General features: G+C 47.7%; 2 protein-coding genes across 8 annotated transcripts in view; one reads left to right on the forward strand and one right to left on the reverse strand.

Annotated features, from left to right (window-relative positions):
• The window catches only part of PKD1 (polycystin 1, transient receptor potential channel interacting), a 99,901-nt gene extending 89,570 nt beyond the window's left edge, over positions 1-10,331 (forward strand). For both annotated transcript variants that reach the window (XM_075058883.1, XM_075058884.1), the window contains exons 39-46: positions 677-804; positions 1,177-1,345; positions 2,081-2,206; positions 2,373-2,547; positions 3,211-3,498; positions 3,979-4,113; positions 4,452-4,766; positions 5,183-10,331. In XM_075058883.1, the coding sequence (XP_074914984.1) occupies positions 677-804; positions 1,177-1,345; positions 2,081-2,206; positions 2,373-2,547; positions 3,211-3,498; positions 3,979-4,113; positions 4,452-4,766; positions 5,183-5,809 (1,963 nt within the window). In that variant the 3' untranslated portion in view covers positions 5,810-10,331. The remainder of the gene's footprint in view (positions 1-676; positions 805-1,176; positions 1,346-2,080; positions 2,207-2,372; positions 2,548-3,210; positions 3,499-3,978; positions 4,114-4,451; positions 4,767-5,182) is intronic.
• A 153-nt stretch (positions 10,332-10,484) lies between these two features.
• TSC2 (TSC complex subunit 2) overlaps positions 10,485-26,257 on the reverse strand; it is a 35,219-nt gene continuing 19,446 nt past the window's right edge. For 3 of the 6 annotated variants that reach the window (XM_075058889.1, XM_075058886.1, XM_075058890.1), the window contains 16 exons: positions 25,598-25,762; positions 24,783-24,935; positions 24,506-24,618; positions 23,869-24,090; positions 22,839-23,054; positions 21,100-21,168; positions 18,764-18,924; positions 17,902-18,404; positions 16,995-17,070; positions 16,016-16,102; positions 15,591-15,777; positions 14,378-14,517; positions 14,090-14,168; positions 13,282-13,373; positions 12,898-12,996; positions 10,485-12,523 (listed from right to left, as the gene is read on the reverse strand). In XM_075058889.1, coding sequence (XP_074914990.1) covers positions 12,356-12,523; positions 12,898-12,996; positions 13,282-13,373; positions 14,090-14,168; positions 14,378-14,517; positions 15,591-15,777; positions 16,016-16,102; positions 16,995-17,070; positions 17,902-18,404; positions 18,764-18,924; positions 21,100-21,168; positions 22,839-23,054; positions 23,869-24,090; positions 24,506-24,618; positions 24,783-24,935; positions 25,598-25,762 — 2,530 coding nt within the window. In that variant the 3' untranslated portion in view covers positions 10,485-12,355. The remainder of the gene's footprint in view (positions 12,524-12,897; positions 12,997-13,281; positions 13,374-14,089; positions 14,169-14,377; positions 14,518-15,590; positions 15,778-16,015; positions 16,103-16,994; positions 17,071-17,901; positions 18,405-18,763; positions 18,925-21,099; positions 21,169-22,838; positions 23,055-23,868; positions 24,091-24,505; positions 24,619-24,782; positions 24,936-25,597; positions 25,763-26,257) is intronic. The other 3 variants (XM_075058888.1, XM_075058887.1, XM_075058891.1) reach the window with 1 other exon arrangement.

The following is a 26,257-nucleotide window of genomic DNA, read 5'->3' on the forward strand; positions in this document are numbered from 1 at the left end:
ACGAGAACCAAAAATAACATCTCGTATAAATACAGTCCTTCCCTTCCTTGCTCTGCACATATGGTTTAACTAGATTAAATTTTCCCAGCTGAGTTTCCACACCACTGCAAACTTCAGCAGTCTAGACTCACATCAGAACGGCTGCCTGGGATTAACAGCGTCTTTGTACCCGTCTCACTACAGACCCCTTGATTCTTCTGTGCAAATAGATGTGACTTGTCCGTGCCACGCAAAGTCACAGAAACTTTGATTCACCACAGTATGAATCAGAAGTGATTCCAGTGAACTCGGTGGAGTTCTGGGGTGGAAGTGGTGTAAGGGGGGAGAGCAGAGCAGAATCTGGTCCTAAATATCATCCCTTTTCCACCATGCTGCCACAGACCCTCTGGTCTGATCCTCATCCAGGTGCCAAGTGGATTCAATCACGTTTAGGTCTTGCATGTCAAATAAACATTTTCCCCACCCCAGCCCAGCTGAGGTCTTGGAATGGATGGAAATGCTGCCTCTGCCTGCTAGCCAGGCACCTGGGAGGAGAGCAGCCCAGGTTAGCTCTCCAAAACTCAGTCCCCCCCCTCCAGGTGAAACACAGATGGTCATACGAGGGTGAGACATGCAGAGACTGCCCTAACAGAGCTGCCCCGGGAGCTCTGCCTCTCACGCCTTTTCCCTGTTGCAGGTCAGATCAGTTCTGGGTCTGGATGTCGCAGGTCTTCCTCCCTTACCTCTACAACAACCAGTCGGGTCAGGAGAGCTACAGCACCACGCTGGGGACAGCCCGGCTGCGCCAGCTCAGGCTGCAGGAAGGTAGGTGGGCAAGGGCCCATGGCTCTGCTGTCACAGGGTGGGTGGTGACATTCCTGCAGGGGTGAAATGGCCAGGTCTGGATGCAGCTGGGGCTGAATGAAGCAAGGCAGAGGTTATGGAGGCAGGTTTTTCTTTGCAGCGTGTATATTAGTGTGCCTCTGGTTCTGCTCCTGCAGAGGTGAACTGGAGCATCAATCACGGGGATTTACACTAGAGAGGTTGACTTGATTTCTGGAGGTGTGACTGAGGACGTGGAGGTGGAGGGAGCTTGGGAAGAAGGGAGATGCTAAGTGTGAAAGCTCAGCTGTGTGCCCCAGCACCATTTGGCTGCCTTGGGCTCCCCACAGGATGACAGTGTTGGTCTCGTTCCAGCCGAGTGCCAGCGCAGTGCCCAGGACGTCCTCCACAGCGTGGGCCTGGCTGCCAGGAGGAACTGTACCGACTCGAACAGTTTTTCTACTGCTGACTACACAGCTGGCTGGAAAAGGGCAGCCGTGAACGTGACGGCTGCGTGGTCCTACTCGCCACCCGACCTGACAGGGTAAGGAGCTGCCCAGCCTGCACTTACACCCCCTGCTCCATCCGCCAAAGACTTTGCATCTTTACAGTTGATTCGGTGCCCAGGGTGGTTCCCAGCCCTCGCTTCAGTGAGGCCAGCTGCAGCTCCTGAGCCTGGCAAAGTGCAAATAAACACAGAAATGCCAAAGGCCTTCCCTGAACATGTCTACAGTAGCAGTGTGAATGGTGGGAGACACATAGCTGCTGCTCACCCAACTTCCCTGGAGATGTGCGTGTCACCTCGGGCTGTCTGAACGGCAGCATAGTGCTGTTCTCAGGGGCCCAGGGGTAGAGGGTTCAACTCTCTAGCTTCAAGGGCAGAGACAAGCTGCAGAACAAGGTAACCCAGCCACCCACAGAGACCACAGAACAGCACTAGCTTTCTCTTAAAGTGGGTTATGGGAGATTGGCCTTTACCAGCATACTGGACATTAAATCACTGTTGGTTTCTGCTCTGGTTTGTTCCTGGATGTGTCTTCATTGGTCTGGGGCACAACAGGGCTTGGGGCTGTTCTGAGGCTGGGAACGCTGAGATGGATCAATGCACTTTTGTCATTTGTCTTGTGAAATAAATAATGAGGCAGCTGTTGCTCTTGGATGTGCAGCATAGGGGTCAGGGTCTGCATCTGTACGCTTCCTCCTGGCCTGCCACATAGGAGAGCATACCAGTGGCTGCTGTGTCCTTCAGCTCTCACCCATGGCTCCTTTTCCTCTGCAGGGTCTGGTACTGGGGTTACATCTCATTCTACGATAGCAGCGGTTACGTCCAGGAGCTGGGGGCTTCGCTAGAGGAAAGCAGGGCTCAGCTGAATTTCCTTCAGCAGCACACTTGGATCGACAACATGTAAGTGTGGCAGGGGTGAAGGAAATGTTCTGCTGTCACCCAGGTTTTTAAGGGGAGCTGCTGGAGCGTCAGTGGGGAGAGGATCTATGGTCCTACAAAACAGTGGCACCAAAGCCCAGAGTTGGTGTTGTCCCAGTGCCCTGAGCTGCTCTTCTCCCCTCCACAGGAGTCGGGCAGTCTTTGTGGAGCTGATGCAGTATAACCCCAGTGTGGACCTGCACGCTGCCATCACCCTTCAGCTGGAGTTCCTGGGAGCCGGCCAGGCCATCGCCGCCGTCACCATCAGCCCCTTCCCGCTGCTGCGGCTCAGCGGGGGTGTCACGCTGCAGCTTCTCATGATGGTCAGTGTGTGTTAATTCCCCTCTGCGCTCCTCTTCCCTCTCGGTCACTGCACAGAGGGCTCTGGGGACCCATTGCCTGGGCTCCCGAAGGGCAGCGTCAGTCACTGTGAACTAGATCTCCCCTGCCTGAGGCCACTTGTCCCCATGCCTGTCACCACTCCGCTTCCAGGCCTGGATAGCACACGGAAAATGTCCCTGGCACCACTGAGGGGAAGGAGTTTCCTCCTGTCTGGCAACATTTGTTGGTTTTGGCTCAGCCTTTTTGCTTCCTTGAACTCATGCCTGTCGCTGTGGAAACTTGAGGCTTTTGTTCTTCTGTCCTCAGCGGGGACATCAGCCAGCTGAGCCGTGTCCCCAGAGACCTTGCCTGGGCCAGGGTTCAGCATAAGCGGAGCCCTCTTCCCCTGGGCACTGCCACCCTGCCACAAGTGCATTGGACGTGGTTTGGGGAGCTTTGCTGCCAGGGCAGGAGGGAGCAGGGCACTGAGTGAGCGAGGAAGGCATGCAAGGGCTCAGGGGGGTGTCCTCTAGCTATGGGCTGGCAGAACTCAGCCTAGTATGTGGGGCTTTTGCTGTCCTGGGGTGCTGCAGGATCCCCCGGTGCAGCATAGCAGTCAAACATTGCCCTCTCCTTCCCTGGTAACCTCTCCATTCCTCCCCCAGGTCTTCCTCATGATGTTTGTGGTCTACTTCGTGGTGTCGGAGTCATTGTCCATCAAGAAGGAAGGCAGAGCCTACTTCACCCTGTGGGGCAACTACGGCCAGTGGGTCTTCATCCTGCTCACCACTTGCACCGTGGTGGTACATCTCAGCCAAGCCACCCTTGCCGACCAGCAGTGGCTCAAGTACCTCAACAACCGCAAGGGTTTCACCAACTTCTACCAGGTGGCCTTTCTCAACACCGTCTTCAGCACCTTGGCTGCATCCCTCCTATTCCTCTTGACTGTGCAGGTATGGAGAGTGTTGGGTAGGAACAGCACATGGGCAGGGATGTGTGCTTTGGTCCTCTTGTGTGAGCTCGTCATCCGTGCACAGTCCCATGTCAGGGGCAGCAAAGGGCCCTGAAGTAAAAACAAATGCAAGACCGTGGTCCTGCTGTGCCAGGCACTCATCAAATGCAACAGGGCTGCTGCCACATCCAGACTCTACTGCAGGACAGAGGTGATGGGCAGCGATGCCACATGCATCTTTGCTGTAGCACTTTGGGTCTCTAAAGGCCCTCAATTCCCTTGGGGAATTCAGCCTAGTGTGGCTGATGGGATGATTTTTTCTGCAAGGAGCCCGTTGACTAGGATGTCCTCCACTCTGCCAGAGTTTGCATTTCTCGGATTTGTAGAGATGTTTGAAAGACCCTTCCCTGGGCTGGAAGGATCTTGCAGCAGCCGCTGCGATGGGCGCGTGTTGTAACACCATCCTCTCTCTTGGTCCTAGGCTGCCCAGCAGCTGCGTTTCGTCAGGCAGTGGTCCGTGTTTGGGAAAACCTTTCAGAAGTCTGCGAAGGAGCTGACCGCCGCAGGGCTGGCGTTCGCCGTCCTCATCCTGGCCTACGCTCAGCTCGGCTTCTTGGTAACTACCTGCCGTCCTCGCCTCGCAGAGTGGCTGGTTGTCAGCAAGGGCTGCCCAGCGTCGCGTTGCCCCTCGTCCCTCACCACGCCACGACTGCGAGCAAACTCAGCGGGTCCTCCGGGCGCTCCAGTGCCCAGCCCGCGCGGGATGCTCTTGTCTGCCACAGGCCAGGCGGTTTTGGCCAGGGACTGTGTCTGTGGCCTGTCCCTGTCATGGGTGACTTGTGGGCCACTCCTCGGGGCTCGTACTTTGTAAGATGGGGTAGTGAGTATCGGGGGTCAGGGGAACATTTTGCTACCGATCCCTGTCTCATTACGTTTCTGATGTCCTCCTTGCAGCTCTTCTCCTCCTCCTCGGAGTCCTTCCGCAGCGTCGGCAGCAGCCTCCTGCTGCTGTTTGCCATGCTGCGGGGCAGCGTGAACCTCCGCCCCTACCTGCCCGAGTCCTCGGGCCTCTGCTACCTGTTCTGCACCAGCTACATCATCCTGGAGGTGTGGATTGTGCTGAGGCTGTTCACCGTGGTGCTCATCTACAGCTACCGGGAAATGCACTTTGAGCTGTACCGCCCAGCCTTCGAGCCCCAGGACTACGAGATGGTGGAGCTCTTCGTGCGCAGGCTGAAAATGTGGATGGGCTTCAGCAAAGCCAAGGAGGTGAGTGCAGCCTGGGAGAGTCTGTGGAGAAGGGGCCTGGTAGCAGGCAGTAGGCTGCAGATGTTGGCAGAGAATCAATGTCCACCATCCTTGGTTTTCCTTTGCCTCTGGCTACTTCCCACTGCTGTTCGCAGTCAGGTTCCTCTGGCAGGTGAGGGCTGGAGCAGTGTTTGTTCCTGGAGGCCCAAGAGCTGGGTTAGCGATGGGGTGTTGTAGGAGCATTTGCTGCCAGTTCTCAGGCCCACAGTTCCACGTGGCTTTATCTGGGATCTATCCCCAGGTCCGTGCCATGGCCTGGCCCGCCAGGAATGGCTGGGAGCAGCCCTGGGGCTGTTTGGAGCAGGACACGGTGCCACAGCACAGCGTTCCCACTTAACTGAAATAACTCTGTCCCCTGCTCCCCTGTTCTCTTCCAGTTCCGACACAAGGTGAGGTTCGAAGGGATGGAGCCGCTGCCGTCCCGAGACTCCAGTGACTCCAAGTCCTTTCGGGGCCCCACTCCCAGCGCTGCCTCTGACAGCTCCAGGGCTTCCACCTCCTCCAGCCAGCTGGACGGGCTGAGCCTCGTGCTGAGCACCCGGGACAGCCTGGAAGTGGACGCCGACATCCAGCGCCTCCTTTCCCTCTTTGAGATGCTGCTCGCCCAATTTGACCGGGTCAACCAGGTGACGGAGGACGTGTACCGCATCGAGCACCAGCTGGAGGGCTCTCAGAGCCGCCGCTCCAGGAGGAGGTACGCCCAGACGTCGGAGGACGTCCTGAGCAGGTACTGCGCAGGCAGCACAGAGCAGGGGCCCTCGCCCGAAATCTCCTCCGACACGGACCTGCAGCCCCCGCGGGACGCCCCGCTGTCCCCCAACTCTCCTGCCGCCCCACCAGGCAGCAGGGGCTCTGTGCCCAGCCGGCTCCTTCGAGCGAGCAGAGGCATCAGCGTGGCGGCTTCCGTGCTGCCCCCACACAAACCCTACGCCGCTGTAGCTCCGGCGGTGAAGAAGAAACGGCCCCTCCGGGCCAAGAACAGGGTGCACCCCGCTGTCAAATAACAGGCGGCGTGCTGGGAGCAATGCCCTCGGAGGGCAGAGAGCGCCTGGGAAGGGGTTTGCGAAGGGTGGGCTGTGCCTGCCGTGCAGACCTGGAGCCTCAGGAGCTGCCGCTTCTGAAAGCTCCCGCCGCGGCGGCTGTGCCTGCCGGGGCGCACGGGGCTGATGCCGGCAACGGGGCTGGCACAGCCGCCATCCTCCACGGACCTGACCGTCCGCATCCGATGTGGTTTCCAGCATTAAGATGTGGTTGGAGAAGGCTGAGCCTTTCCCTCGGGGACAGCTGGGGAAGGCTGTGCGGGGTACGGTCAGCGTGCAGAAAATCCCTGTTGGGGTAGGGCAGTATTAAAAAGTTGTCTCTTTTGCTAAACGGCCCCATCTGCAAACAGCCTGCATATGGCGACTGTCACAAGGACACTTTACTGGGGACTGGCACAGGGTGACCGGTACAAAGCTCACCTCCCTTCCCCGCTGGCTGTGCCGGATGGAAAGGGGGAGAGGAGAGCCCCAGGCCTTGAAGGTTTGAACTGAGTCTTGGATTTTTGTCGACCAGTCACACTGTGGAGGAAAGCTACAGGTTTTGAGAAGATATTTAACCAATCTTCTTTTTTTTTTTTTTTTTTTTTTTTTTTTAAAGCATAAATATATATAGATATAGATAAATGATATCTACACCCAGATCAGTTAATTTCCAGTATTGGCTACTTTTATCTTCCAGAAATTGGTACTATTATTTGTATTTAAAGAAATCCAATATTTAAAACAAATGACATCATTGCAAGCTGCAGCGAGCTGCCAGCCCTGCTACCTGGCCAGGCTCGGAGGGGATAAGGAGCAGCAGCTCAGCCCGAGGGGTGTGGAGACCTCGGGCTGCTTTCAGCCGTCTCTGAGCGTGGGGTTGCCAATGTGCTGGCTTCGCTGCGGTCCCCCACCCAGCCCCTGCCTGCCAGCACTCGCCCCCCACGCGGTGGCCCACGGGGTGCGGGTGCTGCTGGCTGCTTGGCTTTTCTAATCCAAGGAATGTATTGACGTAAGTATATGTATTTTTTTTGGTTTACTTGTTCGTATGTACTGCCCAGCACTTTAAACATTGCTTTCCTCAGCTAACAATGACACATGCGATCTAACAAGAACGGGATAATATATCACAAAAAGCAGTATTTTTTTTTTGTTTGTTTGTTGGTTTAAATCATAAACTGAAATGAGCAAGTGCTGGTGAAGTGACCGCAGCCCCCAGAAGGCCGCAGCCTGAGGCAGCCGGGCTGGTACCTCCTGGCATCTTTCCTACGAGAAGCACAAAGGCGTCGGGGGAGGCAGGTGAAGCCCTAATGGAGCTTTTGTCGGGGTCCCTCCAGTCCTGCCACCCCGCAGCTCCCCGGGACTCGCCGTGCACGGGGCTACAGCTGGCCTGTGCTCGCCATGCCCGGCCGGGGAGGGGCTGCGCTGTGGGGCACCCCCTGCTCGCAGCATGGGGGGTGCTGAGCAGCGGCTGAAGCCTTCCCAAGGGCTGCCTTCACTTCATCATCCCCATTTCACGTTATGTATATTGTAAGTAATTTATATGTTTTGTTTTTAAATGTATATATTTTTGTATGTTTGCTATATTTTCATAGCATCGGTAACGTGTTTGAAACATGTAGATAGGAGACAGAATACTATTGTCAGAGTTATTTAAAGGATGTATTAAGTGCTTCTTCTTGGGAATGTCCCGTGTATATAAAGTATTAGGTGTCTGTGTGCATGTGGTGCGTGTGCTCTCCTCCCAGCTGAGGTTTGGCCGGGCTGGCTCTGGGCCAGTCGCTGCCGGTGGAGCGGAGCGTGGCAGGGGAGGGAAAGCCCCGCAGTGTGCTAGTTGGTGTGTTCCCAGAACCTGCTCCACGCTTTAGAAATGCGAGAGGGTCGAAGGGAAGCGTTAGGCAGCGAGACCAGATGGGCAGTGCCGCAGCGGAGGGTGCCTCGCGTTAGACTGCATCTTGCCTCTGATGCTGGTGGTCCTGGCAGCATCTGTCCCCTTCCCCTGGCAGGGGAGACCTTTCTGGGCAAAGCAAGGGGTCTTCACAGACACTTACTTCCATTACTAATCACATCACCTCCTGAGTCTCCCCATCCAGCTCCCAGCACTTCTGCTGTGCTGTGTTAGATACTTTTAAGTAAGATTTCATTCCAGCTGTGCTTCCTTGGCTCCAGGTGCCTGCCCACATCCCTTAAGGCTGACTGAAGGAGGACACAGGGGTGCTCTTTGTGATAGCATTGGGACTGGTGTAAGTTGCCTTTGAAAAACTCAGTTGATACAAAGGATAGACACTGTGGAAAGGTTGCAGAAGGATGCGGGCAGGAGAAAACAAGCGTGCTGTAGCTTGAAGATCACTTAGTGTGATGGTCATTGGTTACCATAGAGGTTGTTGAAAGAGCAGATGATTGCAGAGGGAAGTAAAGTGCAGAGGGGAGAAAACTAATACTAGTAAGCATGAAGCTGTCGTAATGGGAAGGCAAGGCAGGTAGAAGAGGAGATGACAGAGAAGTGCCTAGAGTTCAGTGGCAGTAGTTGGAGATGGAGGATTCCAGCGCGGCAGCAGCAGGTACCTGGAGCAGGTAGGACCAGCAGTGAGGGCTGCAGAGGCCAGGGATGGGGCCCAGCGCTGGCTCAGGTGCTGATGTCGGTAAGCTTTGTGAACCGTACAGACGTGATTTGTTACTCCTTTTACAAACGGCTCCATCCTCCCCAGAACTCTTCTGGTTCTAAAACTGGTTTTCAAGGCAGAGATTAAAACTACTGGCCTTGTAGTTTTTGGTCCCTTTTACTTACCCAAGCAGCACAGCCACCAGGCTCAACTCTGGTAGATGCCCGTGACTCTTTTTTGGTGACAGGTGCAGTACTGGTGCAAGTGCCTGCAAGCCATGTCCAAAAACGCCTAAGGCAGTAAAACGAGCAGCTGTGAGATGTACCAGGATACCTAGGCTGTGGCACTGCAGCGCTGATAATAGTGCTGGGCACACGTCTGCAGTCGCATCCAGCTCCTCGTTGCCCCTCTGGCGTGTCCTCCCTGGGGCTAGGAAGGATGCAGTTATAAAGCAAAATCCTATTTGGTGAGAGAAGCACAGGCTCTGGGTGAAACTCAGGAACTCTGTTCTACTTCTGTCTGTAAAGACAGAAGTTTCTGACTCTTTGGCTATGCCTCAAAAGGAAAGGCGCCGGAGAAGTATTTAGTTGCACAAACAGCAACTACCCGCAAAGACAAAAGCAAGTTGCTCATTTTCTAACACTGCTGTGTAAGCATGCAGACCAGCAGAGAGATTGACAAAGGAGGGTTACTATAGGAAAGCAATCACTGGCATGTGCTGCTGGGTGGGCCACCAGCTCTTACTCTATTTTGGGTTCTTACATGGGAGATCTCCTAAGCATAACTGCACCAAAACTGCCACTTTTAACCTCCAGCTCCACACCTGGCTGCACCTGTGCATCCCTTTTCTGCTGCAGTGGAGCAACATGCATAGATCCAGCCACCCCTGAGGGCCATGCAGTAATGTTCAGTGAGTAAAATGAACCAAGCAGGTCTTGGAAAGCTCTTGCATCTTCAAAAGCCAAAAAGTTCAGTTCTCAGCCCCTCTCTGCCCCCACAGCTTGAGTATGATTATTTAAAAGAGGTTGTTAATCGGAGTTAAGTGCAGGAGGGAGAGACAGAGGCAAGAGGCAGTGGCAAGCAGAGACCCGACTGCTCAGAACAGCCTTTAATAAGCTAACGGGAGGTGAGCGGGCAGCGTAACAAGGATGCTCCCCAACTGAAGTGTCAGGATTTTTGTTCCCAAGTGCCTGTTTCCTACCAAGCTTGCTCTGCGTGTGTGTGAGTGTGACTTGATGCGTGTGACTTACCAAGTGCTTCTTCTAATCAAAGAGGAGCAGAAACAGGATAAGACAACTGCCCTACTTCTTTCCTTCACTTGAAGTACGGAGAGCAGCTCTGGAACCCACAGTTGTTTCTTGAAAAGCCAAACACCTCCGCGAAGGCCCATGTGCGTGGTGGCACCACTGACAGCTTTCAAGCAATCATAGTTCTCATCGCAGCATTTATTTGTACAAACTATAGCAACACTCACAGGGTTCCTTCACTGTCCCAGCTAAGGTACTGCATATACATGAACTTAGCTGCAGCCAGAATTACCAGTCATGGAGCTATACCCCTGACAGCAATAAACTTGACTTGCAGCCCTAGCCAATAAATACTCCTGAATGTATATTTCTGTATTTGTAGTCACCAAGAGATGGTTTCTTATTTATTGTCTTAAGTCTCACAAAGATGCAACAGTATCAAGCTGCTTAAATAAAAAACCCTATCCATTAGTTTAAAAGGGAGAGGGAGGGACTTCTTATATAAGTGCTTTTTTTAAAAAAAGGAACAGATGATTGTGACCAATATGCCAACTGTTACTGTCTGGTCAGCATTTCACTGCAAACAAAAATATCGTATTTTGTAACTGTGGGGATGTTTCTTAAAAAATGACAAGGTCAAATAAAAGATGACTGCTATGACCTGGCTCTGGTAATTCTGTTACGCTCACTCCAGCCCATTCACTGCTACCAGCGAGAGCTCAGCAAAGGCACAGGGGCAAAGCAGCGCTACTCAGAGCTAGTCCACAGACATTCCTCCCCACCCCATTGTTATTCTCTTTGTCTGTGACTGGAGTTTTAATTAAGGTCTCCTGCAGAACTACAGGATGGTTTCTTAAATCAGCCAGCCTATTAGGGCAGCTCTGGGCTGTAATTAACAACATCAGCTTGTCAGTGAAAGGTCTGCCGTCAATGTAAAGGAGGCTCAACCAAGGCAGAGTATGGCACAAGGGCTCGCTCAGCTCCAGGGTGCTGCTGCACAAACACAGCAAGCTGCTCTGGCTCACCTGCGGTGGGAATTGCCAGCAGAAAAGCCCCCCCCGTTGCAGAGGTTACCTGAAGCTGAACCAGAGGGAACATCCCCAGCACAGGGACTGGAACACAGCCAGGTATCACACCATGTCCAGAACTTGGAGGTGTGGCTGGTAGTTACTGAAATATGAGCAATATGGATCAGAAAACTGAAAGGGGAAAGAGGGAAGGAATTTAAATTATTATGAAACACAGTTTGAATCTTCCCAGGCCAGCAAGAACCCACTGACCATACAAATATTTTATTTCCTTTACGACTTATAAACACTCAAAACACAACATACACTTAGAGTTCCCAAACAGCCCTGCACAAGCTAGTAGCATCACTTTTGTCCCCTCGCCTGTCACTTCACAGTTCCATGTGCAGATTGCACTTGTCTTCATCTCCACTGCAAGGGCGCTGCTGTTACCTGTTACCAAAAAGCCACGCTTCCCATTTATTGACAATGCAGGAGATAAAGTACTCACAGTATAGTCCAGCTTACATGGTTTCTCCCAGTTGGGTAGTGTAGTGTCTGATGACCATCTTACCACAAGATGGGCTACATAATCCCATTCCACCTGTACACGCCTGCACTGAAAGGACCGCCTGTTAACCACTTCAACAGCCGAGGTCCCAGGAGAGAGACTGTCACTATGCATTAGTGCAACAGGCAAAACTCATTCAGAGATGATGCCCCAAAACATGTCAACAGTGTTTCAAAACAGGATTTACAGGGTGCACAGAGAAGGACAAGAGTTACCCCCAGCATCGCTGCAACTAGTGGAAATTCTGCAGCTGAACCTAGAAGCCAGGGCTGGCCTCTGGCTAAATCCTTGCAGTCAGCCTGGTGGGTCAGACTGTTCATCACAAGTAATTCGTGGCCCAGCTCTCTGCCATTCTGCTGCTCCAGTGAGTGGCATCCATCTCTGTGGTCTGTGTTACTTCTGGTAGCAAAATCATTTCTGCTGTATGATGGAGGGTTTGCTGTGAATCTCTTAAAATGGAGACAAATCCTTGGGAATTTAAGCAGCACGTTTGACAGGTCACTTGAGAACCCAAATTAACTCTTACCAGGAGCTGGCAGCAGAACAAGTCTGAGAGCCTGAAGAGTTGAGTGCTGAGAGGCACCGAGGCCTGGAGAGGAGCTGGGATTCCACGGTGCTTAGAAATAGTAACTGGATTCTCAGTACTTCATATTTCATTCCCAATAAAGTGGTCAAAATTCCCACAATTCCTGCACCTTCCAACTACATGATGCACTGCAGAACATCGTACTTTGTCTGCTTCTACCAGACGCTGGTGTAGAAGGAATCCCAAGAAAGGTTCTGCAAGAAAGATCCCATCAGAGATGGAAGCCTTGAAATAGCTCAAACCAAATAAAAACAAAACACATAGAATTGGTCCTCTCAGAGCATCTGCTGGGGATACAGTGTCCTCATCAGACAACAGTGGCAGGCTGAGACAGTGAAACATTCAAGGCTCCTGGTACGGTTCCATGCCGAGTCCACATGCAAGCAGCACAGCCACACTGTGCCCGCCAAACCCTTCTCCTGTATGTATGTCCATGCAGCCACACGGAGTCAGCACGCAGGTAAAACGCTTTCGCTGCCTTGTCCATCCCAGAGCAGACACACCAACCCGCTGGGATCTACACAAACTCTGTGAAGTCGTCCACTGAGGAGATCAGCCGCTTCCTCTGTCCAGTCTCATAGGTGGGTGGAGGGTCCTGAGGGATCTGGGGAGGGGGCTTTGTCGGAGCAGATGGATGCATCTGCAGGGGAAGGCCAGGAGTCTGGTACTGGGTTTCTTCACGTAGCTGAAAGTCAAACAAGAACAGATGAGCTCCATTCTCTCTGAAACTCTCTTCACTCTTCATTTGGGCAGGGCAGGACAGGTTACTCAGGACAGCTTGTCCTATCATCCCTAGCACAGTGCCACGTGGGTGCAGCTCTGTGTCCAGGTATAAGGGTTCCCAAACCCCTTGCTGCCAGGGAAGCTGTTTGGAAGCTCGCAAATCCAGACCTACATAGCTACATTTAGCACTCCCACAAAAGCTGGATTCTAACCTTCATACACATACTCCTCCTCTTATTCAGCAAGTTTTGATAGCTGATTTTTTGTGCCTTATTTGTAATAAGGCTCTAAGATAGAGCCCAGTTCTAAACACTTAGAACAGACAGCTTTACTTACCCGGTGCCTTAGTCTCTTGATATGACGTAGCCTTGCAATCCATTTGGATGGGTAGGTGTCAGTAGGGTTTGATCGACTATGATGAACCTGGGAAGCCATCTAATTTGGGAAGGGTGGGGAGAAGCAGGGAAAGAGGGGAGGCACATTAACATAACCATGACAATAAAATTAATAGAAGGTTTCAGTACAGTTTGACAGCAACTGAAATACAGCTCTGTTATAACTGTTCATGTGCTAACTCTGACTTAAAGGTTGACAGCAATAACGGAAGCAGAAAACATATTTATTTGCTTTAGCAAGCCCTACTCATTTCCTTGGAAGCTGGTGATGGACCAAGACACCAGCTGAAAGACAGAAGGTCTCTGGGAGCTCAGGAGTACTCACGTTAGCATGCAAGGCCATCTGACGGGCTACAAATGGCAGGTTCTTATCAGAGATGATCTTAGCGACACTCGTGTCTACAAGACCCTCCATGTCTTTGTTTTAAAGAAAGAAGAAAAAAATTATTGTAAGACAGTTAAGAACAAGCCAAAGGTTGCCAGTTACTAAACAGATAAGTAATATAAACCTGAGGAATTGCATCACAGAATCTCAGAAGCTCGCATCGAGCTCTACAGCTCCAACTGTAACAGAACTTGCACTGCAACTTAACACAACTGGCTCTCAAATTCTGGCTGCTCCATAAAGGTTTTGAGGAGAGCCTGCTGGGCTCTTTATCACATGAACCAAAGTGTGAGCAAAAAACACCCCAGAAGTGCCCCTTTGGCAAGAGGAAAGCAAACACCCCTGCAGATCACTGCACCAGCACTGCTGAACTTCCATGGAGCCATGATCAGTTTCCAAGTATCGGGTCCTGCAGTGCTGGGAAGGACAGCAGAGGCCAAAGCCACAGGGACCTCCACCTCATATCTCCTCCAGTATTCCCAAGCAATCGTTGGAAGGACCTGCTCTACTCTGCTGGCACTTTGCCCTAAGCTTGAAGACAGTATGAGTGGTACAATGGGAAGATACCTTTTGTCTTGGGGAAGATACATGAATAGGACATATCCAGATATAACTGGGCAGCAAACTGGTTTCAGAGAGTTTCTCCTGGAAGTTTTTACTTTTGAAACGCAAAAACACTGCAAAGTGAAAGCAGTTATGCACCGCCAATACAGGAAAGACTGAGAACAAAGGCTGGAGAGATTCCTACCTTTCCGACACTGCAGCGTCACCAGGTTACAGTCATAGTCAAGTGGTGTGATGATAACGTGCACAAAATTGAACTGACCCTAATGAGAAAACAATAAAATAGTCATATACATTTTCCTGGCAGCCATTGTAGTTCTTGTGAATGCCATAAACTAACACATGTGAACCCACCAAGGCATATAACCTCCATTCATGATCTCAACACTGCTAAGATAACACACATGAGATTAAGGTTTTACAAACAGCCACATGCCTCTTTTATAACACACCCGCAAGTAAAATCTTGTACCTTTATTGTTCCCAGTTTAAAGTCTTCTCCAGAATCATTGTAAACGATAGAAACAAAATCATTCCCAAGGTGCCTTTTCTTGTCACAGCGATATTTATCCAAATCCTTTGTGGGCATCAGAGTAGCAATGTGGAAAATGGCTGAAGAGGAAACAGAAAAATCCTTAGGTTGGCCTGGGAAAGCAGTGCTGCAAGCAGCAACGATCAACATGTAGCACTCGTCTGGAAGACAAAGTAGTACCAGCACCCCAATAATAAAAAATATGAGTTGTGCTCCCTCATTAGGTTTGTCCCCATTTGTGACAGCTGAATCCAGTCCCACTGGATTGCTCCAATGGTACCGGGAGCATGGAGTGCAGAGGCCAGCGAAAAGGCAGCCTCTGAAAGCTCTGCTCTTGCCAGTTTTTAGGTACTCCCCTGCAGAGTCTTCTCTAGCACCAGGCTCAGCAAAGTGAATTAAAGACCTGGCTTTCAGCATGTGCCTGATGTATACTGGAAGAAGTGTTCTCATCAAGCTGGGGTAGCTATCTATCTGTTCATAGAAAATGAACAGGGGACTGCAGAAGTGCTTCTGGGTATTTCTTCCATGACCACAGTAGCATGGCAAGTAGAATCTCGTTTGAGGAGGAAGAGTTAAATAGCTTAAACCAGGACTTCCCCTAATTGAGCTGAACTGGACTAAGTATGATGACTGGGATGCACAGAGGTGTATGAAAAATTCTGGGAAGTTCATCATAGCTTGTTGGATCCTGAACAATATCTGCACAGCTTCATGCTGCAGGAGCTGGGTAATGCTACAGTTCAATTAGCAATGACCACAGTAATGGCAACCCTCCTGCTTTCAATACTGTTCTACAGAGAAATGATTAGCAGAGTTTTGACATGTACACACTACCCTCAATTAACAGGCTTCATAGCAGCTCAAGAACAAATAGCTTATTCTACAAACCTCTACACCAAACCATATTAACCTTTAATAGAGCAGACTATTTTAAAAGTAAGTAGTGTGATTTTTTTTTTTTTTTCTTAAATAAGGCAGGTATGCAACTCTCCCAAACTTTAACACATGGCTTGCAGAGATACCAGAGAGAGAATGGGATGAGAACAGAACCCCAGGTCATTTTTACTACATCCCTGTAAAGGAAAGTTTGTAGAAGGCAGGTCAGTCTTAAGATAAGAAGAGACTATCCTTCCAACTTCTGGAGCCACCTTACCTTGCATAATGTCATCATGCCAACAGTAGGTAAACTGTCCATCCTCCCCACACACATCCAGGCCACCAAGGTAGATTTTATCTGGCTGACAGTCTTTGAGCTCAATGAGCTTCCCTAACCCAGTCAGGAACTCTGTATAGCGGTAGGATCCATGTTCATTTGACAGAATTGCAATTTCGTTGTTGCTCTAGGAAATAAGAACATGGGAGTCCCACACTGAATGCTAAGAGCACTCAATCAGCATGAGTGATTAGGTTATTACCTTCCTAGAAGGGCTTCACACGGGCATGGATTTTTAGTGCAAGAAACTGAAGAAAAGCAAGGCAACTGCAGGAGCAGGACACATCTCAGAGCTGGAGTAGTGGTGCCTGGCCTTCTGTTGAGTTGTAACTATTAAAGGATTAATGCATCTACACATAACTCACCTGGCCTTCTCCAACATAGAGCACTGCAATCTTGTGTGTGTCGTAAGAAGGAATTTGATCCAGGAGCTGTACTGATCTTTCAAACGTCTACAATCAAAACATTGGTCACATCTTTAAAAACTTATCTCCACACACCCACTGCCCTCCCTAAAACCCTTCAGAACAATGACAGCACAAAGTAAGCACAGATTCCTGACCTTCGCTAGTGTCTTCCTTAATGAATGCTGCCCTACTCTGTCCTGCAAGGGCACAGTGCATCCTCAGTCCAAGGTACAGAGCAGTGCTATATGGCATCTGTCACCACACTTTCTTGGTTTTATACTTCAGATGAGATTAGTCTGGCAAACTGCATGGGTTAGATGCACTTGCCATGACAAATTACATCGTATCTTCATTTAAACTTCAGGCATGAAAAATTATCATGTCTCTTGCTCTGAAGAACATTTTTAGCACCTCATCTCACCTAGGCTCCCTACTGCCCGACGACCCAAACCTAAAGTGAGGGGAAACTATCAGCAGGTCTGCGGTGCTCAGTTCACAAGAACCCTGTTCCAGCACTACTTCTCCAGGAAGTTTATGATTAATTTCTCATATGACCACAGAAAGCTTCTTGGCCACTCCCAATTATACGCAGGGCTGACAGGTTTGTCTAGTGACGTTCTGCCAATATCACCTAATGCACCATTTTCATCCTGCACTCCTACCAGCAAAAAACAAAACTCCACAAATCATCCCGCCTTCTGGCTCGGATCCTGAAACAGCACCAGCAAAATATCCCAATATCTTAAATTCAATCCAGAACCATAAAGTGGGAGCCACCGGGATTGGGGTACAGAAAATCTCCCATTTGTGGCACTGTTGGTAGGAAACACCTTTAAATTGCACCAAGCCAGACATTCATTGCTATCATTTTATGTTAAAAAAAAAAAAGAGGTTAGAAACATTAACAATAAGAATAAAAAAAAAAATACTTGCCTACCTCATTTGGCAACAAAAGGGGCTTGTTGTTTTCATCGCCAAAGAATGGGGAGTGGTACAACTGTAAAAACACAAAGCTAAGGGAGAGAGGGGGGGAAAAAAAGGCCTGTTACCATAAAAATTAAGTCAATTTTGATATGTTGTATGTAAGAACGTTATGTACAGAATAAGAGGAGCAATTAAAATGCTAACAGAGTATTACTCATCTTCTAGAGGCACTTTAGGTGCCTAGACTACCTGCAGTTTGTAATAGACCCCTGTCATAAAAAACAATGGTTATGTCAAACAGTGGAAGCTGCACAAATTCCCCGTTCAAAAGGCAATCTTTACACAGAATGGAGGAGTAGGAATGCACTCCTACCTCACAGCTATGGGGGGTATTTCTAGGCTAGCAGAGAAATGATTTTACAGACATTTGCATTTTACCTGCCCTCAATAAGATGAAGATTGTCTCATAATGCAATTTTGGGCAACTACCAATATCTAAAGTTCAAAAGGCAACTATTATAACCCCTTCTTTTCCTTCTTCTTAGCATTTTGCACATTATATTTCTTAAACTGCAAGACTAGCAATTCATCCTGTTCACAACAAAATTAACTCTACGTGACCTGCATTCAAGCCACATGTGCATTTAGACCCTAAATTGGGATAGATTAAGAACACGAGGAAACTATTTATCTATTTCTTTCACCACTTGAGTCCCATTTCCCAAATCACAAAGTTAATTTGGTGGTAGTGGGTTCAACATGTTGGTATTAGCTCCTGCAAAAACAGGTAATCAATCTTTTTAATGAGATACCGTTTTGTAGATCCCACAAAACCAGCAGACCACTTTGAACGAATCCAGCCATGGCTGCAGCAATTCTGAGCTCACCATTTCTAGCTTCAGATAAGCCCCTCCACCCACCTTGGGTTTATTCCGGGTACTTTCTCAGCATTGGAGGCTGCTGTTCTGCTCTTGAAGGCATCTCTTTCAATCCTTTTTCCCCTCCTTGACGGGGCTGAGTCAGAGATAGTGTATCCCCGGGGCCGGTGCCCAGAGGGAGAGCGAGGTGAGGTGACAGGACTGGTGCCATCCAACCCGCCTGAGCCAGTCACTCTGGCATCCTCCCCCTTGCCCAGCCAACTGCCCAGCCCTTCCCCTTCCAGGTTCCCAGACTGGGATTTTGATTTCACTTCTGTGCTCAGCCTCCTTGTTACTTCTCTGCCGTTTGCATCTTTGAGGACCTCCTGCAGTGTCTGTAGCTCAGGAGAAGAACTCGACTTGCTGAGCGGCTGGGATGGCTGGAAGGAAAGCTCCTCCAGTGTTCGGCCATCCTCTGATGGCAGGACTCTCCCAATGGGAATACCACCCTCCACCAGGTCTTCCGACTTCAGAGATTTTTCTTCTTGGCTGGAGGTTGAGGAGGACTTAAAGAGGGAGAAACAAAGATGAACAGTTTTCCTGATATGCAAAATAAAAGCTGACAACAGTAACGCTCGAGGCACCCACTGACACTTCCAATGAAAGATGAGCAGAAAGGTGCCAAGTACAAAGCAATGCAGATCGAGGACCCTGCAGAAAACAGGTATTTACTGCTGCTGCTCTGCATGCAGTCCCTCACAAGCCATCCAAACTCTCAATCATGACTGCATATGCATTTTGGTATCATTAGCAAGTTCTTTCAGAGGACACCAAGAGGAACTCTTCTGAGCACAGACAATTCTCCCGTGTGTCTACAGATGGGGCTGTCATACAGGACAGAACTGGATAACCTGTTTCTTCTTACCCTGCTATAAGACTCCTGGGGTTTACCAAACCTTTCCTCGCTCAGGACTTGTTCAGAACATGAAGTCTCAATGTCTTCACTCTCTGGAGACCCAGCTGGGGACTCGGTTTCCTTTAGCTCCATTTCCAACGGGGTCCCTTCCTCCAGCACCACCGCTGATTCTATTGAGACACAAGGCAGAAGAACTGAAGTCTGTAGAGAGGCACAGACCGGCAGGCCCCCATCCTCTCCTCTGAAGTACCAGCCTTTTCCCTACGGGATTTCAATGGAAGGCCATATTGAATGAGTGCTCTGGTTCTTTGATTTCTTGTCATGTCAGACTTGCTCCTGGTTCCCCTTTTGTATAAAATAACTGATCACCTTACCCTCACAGCAAAGAGCTGCGTCTGCTTTGGTCAAAATAAGTGCAGTTGTTTCCAATTGTTACTGATGAACAAGCAGGGGACAGAATGAGGAAATGGGACCTTGTACATCAATGCTCGGTTATCAGGACAGACAGGAACTACAGAGATGTAAGAAAGTACAAGACTGGCATTAAAAGTTTATCATTATCCAGGCAATGAAGACATCAGTTCTATGCAAGTGTGCAAAAAAGTAAGTTTTTCTTGTATTGAAATGCAATGCTCCTGTGCCTTGTAGTGGCCTAGAAGGAGATAAGAAATTTTACTAGGAGCCATTTACTTGCAGTTTGGCAGTTTTCCTAGTATGTCTCAGTAGAAGTAAAACAATTCAGCCCTAGACATACGAAAGGACAAGAGAGCAAGAGTAATACATGCACTGCAGCAATACTGGGAAACCTGCATGTGGCATCTGATCAGACAAACAGTTAATGAAACCACACTGTCAAGAAAGCTCCTTGGAAGCCCTGCCTACAGTGGAGGAGGTTATCACAGCATTTAACATTGTCTCTACTCCAGGCAGTGACCCTGACCACGGGGATGAGTCTGACCAAAGGCTCCTCTTGGCCTTGATTTTTTGTCCTGAGGAAAAGGCTGGAGAACAGGAGGCTTCCCATTACGCACACAAGGGACTGGAAGACCAATCTGAAAGGCCAAGATTTGTTTTCCAAAGTAAAATAATAATAAAAAAAAAAATTGGCACACACAAAAAATAAAGAAAATCAGCAAAATTAAAAAAAAAAAAAAAAAAAAATCACTAAAGCAGCTTTTCCTGGATTGATTTCAGCTCGCAGGACCAAAGTTATTTCAAAGAAGCAATTAAGAGTTAGCATTGCACACACATACCTTCTAAAAAACAAAACAAAACAAAAAAACCCAAAACAACGTGCTGATCTGGTTAGCTGTCCAAGCCAGAACACACCTGCATATATCCAGTGTTTCCAAGCTTCCCTAGCTCTTACACTACTGCCAAGATTGCTGGTGTTTTTAAATAATGCGAGCACTCACTAATTATTCTTTAGGTGGGAAGAGAATAATAGGACCAGAGAGGAGAAGTACAGAAAAATATTTTACTGCAGCATCTTTGTGTTGCTTTAAGAGGCCTACGTCAACAACAACCAGCAGTTAAGAATACCCTGCTGCTCTACAGAGAATTTTCCAGTGAAGGAAAGAAGGCAGAAAGACATTTCAACCCTCTAATTAAAATCACAAAGCAAAATTATCAAAGCAATGCAGGTGTTGTGCTCATAAGGTATGCAATTTGATCTCCACTTCATTTAATTACAAAGCCAATTTTACTGAAGCGGAGAAAGATTTTACACTACTATAGAGCCCCCAGAAAGCTAGAATTTAGCAGAATTCCCCCTGAAATTTATTTCTTCGTTTTTTTAATGTAAAAAACTTTTAACAAGCATCCGTTGTAACATCAAACTTTATATGTATATCAGATATATATATCAGCTCCTTTAACCTTTTCTCTGTCCAATTCTGACAGATTCCTGTGGGCTGAGTAGCATGGGACTTCATTTCAGGGTAGCTTGTCCTGTAGCATACTATGCTATTCTCAAAAGTGGGAGCTTTTACATTTAGCAGAACACAAAGCCAATTTTAAAATGAAGCTGAAAATAAATAATTCAATTAATCAAGCCACTCAGACATTTTGACAGGTCATTTAACACGGTGCCTCATGACTCACAATCCACCCCAGCTAAAACAAAAGTTGCTTTAAGAACTTGTCTGCACTTGCAAATGTTGGATCTGGCTTGGACTTCTTCATGCTAGTCAAGATCCCATTTGTTGAGAGTAATGAGACTGGGTACAGACAGGAGACATGGAAGGGGAAAATGAAGTATGAGGGATACATTTTCTATGAATCAGAGGTGTTCTTCTATGGCAATATTTTTTTTTTTTTTTTTCCTTAAAGATATATAAATATACCTGCCCAGGATATGCTCCTGTGCAACTTCCCTTGACAACTGGACTGGTACATGGAAGAGAAAGAGGCCACTGCAAAGGGAAATCAAGTGAGCAGCTACATCAAAAGGAAGGAGAGACTATATAAAAAAAAAATAAAAATTAAAAAGCACAGAGTTTAAAATGTAACCAAGAGCCTATTTTAAAATAAATACATAAATAAATAAAAACAAAGGAAAGAACAAGCTGGGATAAGCTCACTAGATGCCAAAGGGATACTTTAAGGGTACAAGGTCTCAACATGTGTAAGGAGGCATAAACACATTCAAACAATGCAGGCTCGAACTGCTCTCTTTGAAGAATGCATCTTTGAGTTTTAGAAACAGAAGATTCCTTAGTGATGTCCTAGCACACACAGGAAACCAGCCTGAGCTTTTCCTGAGCTACACACTTTTGGCAAAAAATAATTTTTAAACCCACAGAAGAGTCTGAAGAGTAGAAATATGGATAAAGATTCACATAGTTTTAACCTCTAAAGAGGAAGAACATGCATACGACAGTCTAACAGCAAAACTTCTTCAAAACATTCAAACATTCATTCACCAGCCAGCTCTGGCAAGTCTACTGTAGAAGCTGTGTTAACAAGAATGTGGCCAACTACCACAGGAGTTGCATTCAGGTCAGTGCTTCTTTCAACTAATCAGTTAGCACCTAATACCACAAATTTGTAGGAGTCAATAGAAGTTCATGGATAAGAATTTAATTTTTGTTTTTTATAGGTGATAATTTGGTTTTTACTCTAATTTTGAGTTTACACATTCTGAAATCCTTAAATCATATCGTGCCCTGTTTAAAACAAACCTGAAAACTAGCATTTTTACCAGATTTCCAAAAAATCCATACCATTGATGCCACCTTCCCAGAAAAGCCTTGTCTGCTATTACCACTGCTCAGTTTTGACAGTGCTAGCAGTGCCAAGAGCCTCAGTGTTAGATGTTGTTGATAAGAGCTCTGAGCAGGGATTACATAAAGCTTTAAAAAGTTCAGCTGTTGGTCAACACTAACCTCCCAACATTAAGAGCTCTTTTGGAGTGAACTAGCACCAAACTAAATATAGTGAAAAGTCCCGGCCACTATAAAGCCATCAAAAGCAACTCAAGCGATTCAACTGCACCAGTCTGCAGGCTAAACAGTCCTTTTACGAGGTGAATATATCTGCAGCCAACAGTATTTGCATTCTGCTATCTCATGCTCTAAAAGATGGTGGCAATTAACTGACCCTGGCTGGCAATGTTTGTAATAGGCCATTCTCCCAGGAACCTAGTGCTCTTAGTGTCCAACACGAACTCCCATACTGAAGACAAATGGAAATGGAAACACTGCATGGGAAGATTCATCCACATGTGGGATGCCCAGATAAGCCCCAAAACAAGTGGAAGAGGGAAAAGGTCCATGACTTTGTACATTTTCATTTGGGAAACAGTTAGCATGAAACACATTACTCCTCCAAAGAAGCTCCATTACTCCTCTCTTTCTTCTTTTTAAGAAAGAGAGATACTTTTCCAGTGGAACATCAGAGGCAAGGAGGAAGGGAATTTTTCACTGAAAACTTCTAGGGACAAGAACTGATTCCCCTTCTCATTGCTATGTTATCCATCATGCTACTAACTTTACTGTTCTAGAAGACTTGCAGTAACTTCAACAGACTTTAAATAGGGTAGTGACAGCTATGCTGGACACACTACTGGCTTGACATCTCTCACCTGTGTTGGAACGCTGGAGAAGTGATGGTTTGGCTGTGCCGGTGGCCAAGCTGGAGGAGGGGACAGAGAGGGATTTATATAGAGCCGTTTCTCGGTGTTCTTTAAAACGCTCTGCAGCCATGAGTGCATTAGAGAGCTCTTGCAGGGGCATATTATTAATATCCGAAGAAAATGGACTGAGCGGGTTCTCCAGACTCATTAGCCAGCTTGTGTTACCTGGTAAGACAAAATTAGGGAACAGTATTAAGTACTTCCAACTCCAGAAAGTTTACAACTCACATGGAAAAAAACACAAATTGTTTTGGATTTTGCAAGTAAAAATCAAAACAAACCAAGTTCTCAGTTCTCCTGACATCTGGCAGAATCACTTGATTAATTTCCTATTTTCAGTAAGTAGCTCCCAGTGCTCTGTACTTCACCCCAGGCTCTTCAAAAACCATCCTTGGTAACTCAGTACTACAGCAGATTCCCCAAAGGAATCCAAAACACTCAGGTATTTTAATTAATGATACCAGGTCAGTTATTTTCTCATGAAGCAACTTTCAGCTGAAATAGACAATTCCCTGTTAATGTTGTGTAACATACCAGTATTCAAGAATTTTGACCTTGAACATGTCATTACTTCTTCCCTAGCAGCAGACACAACTATACAGCTGCTCTAGCCATAAGCCTCATTCATCTCAAATCTAGCATGGTAAGCTAAAACACAGCACAGACAGATTTTCACGAAATACCACAGAGCAGTGTCAAAATGGGAAATGCAAAGTAGGGTTGATATTATCTAGCTCTATTTCTGTAACAGTACTTAATACACAAATTTAAGTCCTTGCTTCAATCTTTTCACAGGTCTTTTGTAGATTTAAAACACTAAAGAGTGATTTCAAAGAATCAAGTATCAGGTGTATTAGTTTCAAGAGGCAGTAAGCAATAAAGAGATCCATTTGCAACTAAATATGAATTTTTCTTCTTCATCCAGGCTCTGATTTCTTAGCAAGTCAAAAGACCTCACTCCACACTCAGGTCAAGATACCTGTGGGTCTGCGCACCAGGATTTCTGCCCATCCCTGTGTCAGCAGTGGGACATACGCAGCTAAGTTTGCTTTTTCTTTCTGCAGAGGTGTCTGTGGAGCAGGATTAGTCTTCTCTGATCGAGATGCTGGAGCAGGAGGACCCTGTGTCCCTTGGGAAGCTGAGCCACTGGGAAAATGGGAGGCTGAGCTGTCTAAGGCACCGACACGTAAGGCATGACCACCTAGCAAGACAGACACAAAATAGAAAGGAGAGCCATGCTTAGCACTAAAAATATCTCAGAAGTAGTAAGTCTTTTAAGCTCCTCTAGTAGCTGCGCGCACAATATTGGGAACCTAAGAGAACTTTACCTTACATGTATTTCTTATAAACCATGAGGTTAGATAAACATAGGTGATTCTCACTGCAAGTGCTCACCACTTAACCAATCACCAGAGCTTTCCTGCAAAGAGAGGCAAGCAGGAGGAGCACCACCACTCCTGCGGCCAACAGCTGCTGCTACCTGCCCTCTATTAAATACCAGACAAGTCCAGATTCTCAAATTATTTTAGACACAGGCCTCTTCAGTAGGCGCTCGGACACTTAAGCCTGCGACATGGACCCAGAAATGGCAGTAAAACTCCAGGATAGTAATTTACCAGACATGGATCGGACTCTGTTGCGAGAGCTTCTGCAAACCTGCTGCCCAGCTTGAGATTCCAGTTTTGCTGGAGCTTCTTTAGTTTGTCTCACTTGCAAAATGGGGTCTGAGCTGTGGAAAAAGAAGATATTGATGATACCGAGAGAGGAATCAGTCATGCTGGACAACTAAGACATTCCTCTTCTGGTAAAAGGAAAACGTAAAGAGGTGCACTGTAACAGTGATTTAAGTGATTTTGTTAGGTGGAAGTTTCTAGAAACAGGAGCAAAAATTACCTTGATTCTGTGCTGCTTTGGAGGTCTCCAGAGTCTAGGCCAAGCAAGGACCTTGTCCCTGTTCCAACACTTGTAGTGATGGTCACCAGCTTGTTACCAACCAGCCACGTCTTTGTCCTTCCTCCAGCCAACAGAAACTCACCCACAGGAGACCTAGAAAAACATTCATGATGAACACAGCTCTCAGATTGCAGAGCACAGAGCCTACACAGGTGGCTTATTCCATGTAACTATGCAGGAGGTACTGCCTGCTTTCCTTCTTAATACAGCATTTTTAATGTACCCTCTGGTCATCAACATACACATTATCCATCAGGATAAGGGATGAGCTGAATTTAGTATCAATTGATAGTAGTGCTACTGGACACCTATTACAGAGCAGTCTAGTTCAATCCTGGACACACATCACAGAGCAGAAGGGAACGAGCCTTTTCTGAGCTATGTGTCTCCTTCTGGGAAGGGCTAGCAAGAAAAGTAAATGTCCTCCATTTGAAGCCAGCTGGCACGACACTCCGTTCTGTAGTAAAGACTCTGATTATCCAGCAAGGACATGGAGCAAAGCACTGCTCACAGACAGCATGCCTTCAAGGCATCTCCTTCTGGACAGTTCAAGGCTGAGGCAAAGGCTGATTGGCTCCAACGGACTTCTCTCATCTAACCTCATATTTAGCCAAGCCAGATTTTATCTGCGAGGAATGGCTTCAGAGCCTGGGCCTGCCAGAATCTCAAATGTGTCATGGTAATTTTCCACTAATAAAGTGAAATATGAACCTCAAACAAAAACATCTCTCCCGTGGTCACTGACTGACCCCTACCTCTTAGGCACGGCAGTGAAGTTTGAAAAGACGTAGCGAGCCATCATATCCAGACAGGTCTCGGTGAGTTCCAGGTGGAGATTTTTTAAGTTGTCATCAGCCTGAGCCATTGAATTTTCATCTGCAGAGCCCAGGCTTGAACTAGTGATGGATGTTTGTATCCGACTAGAAGAGAATGTTTCCAACTGACAGATCACATTGCAAAATGTTTGTCCCTGTCACCCAAAAGACAGTGTGATGCAGAACACCTGCGATACATGCATGTGCCAGATCAGAGAGGTGGCCAGATATTAAACCCAGGACATAATAAAAATATTTTTGGATCAGCCTCATGTTGTGCTTTGTAGATTGTCATTGCAGAAAGTGTATTTTATCTTGAGAGACAGAAACATTTAAATGTCCATCAACAGACTAGGTCAGGCCAGTGCTCTCTGATGTTGGGTGGCCCATGGGCAAGTGCACCAAGCAAATAGTGAGTGGCAGCACCATGCTTTGAGTTCACCAACCTACAGTAAGGGCAAGCGTCCCATGACCTGCACATTTACCCAGGCAACATGTTGCCCATGAGCCATAAATAGGTGCATTCTAGACTTAACTTTATAATCCTGTGGTTTGCTTTTTTCTCTGTTGCACCCCCTTCGTATATTGATTTTTTCCTCC

The sequence above is a fragment of the Buteo buteo genome, chromosome 27 (genome assembly GCF_964188355.1).
Source record: "Buteo buteo chromosome 27, bButBut1.hap1.1, whole genome shotgun sequence".
Classification (NCBI taxonomy): Eukaryota; Metazoa; Chordata; class Aves; order Accipitriformes; family Accipitridae; genus Buteo; species Buteo buteo.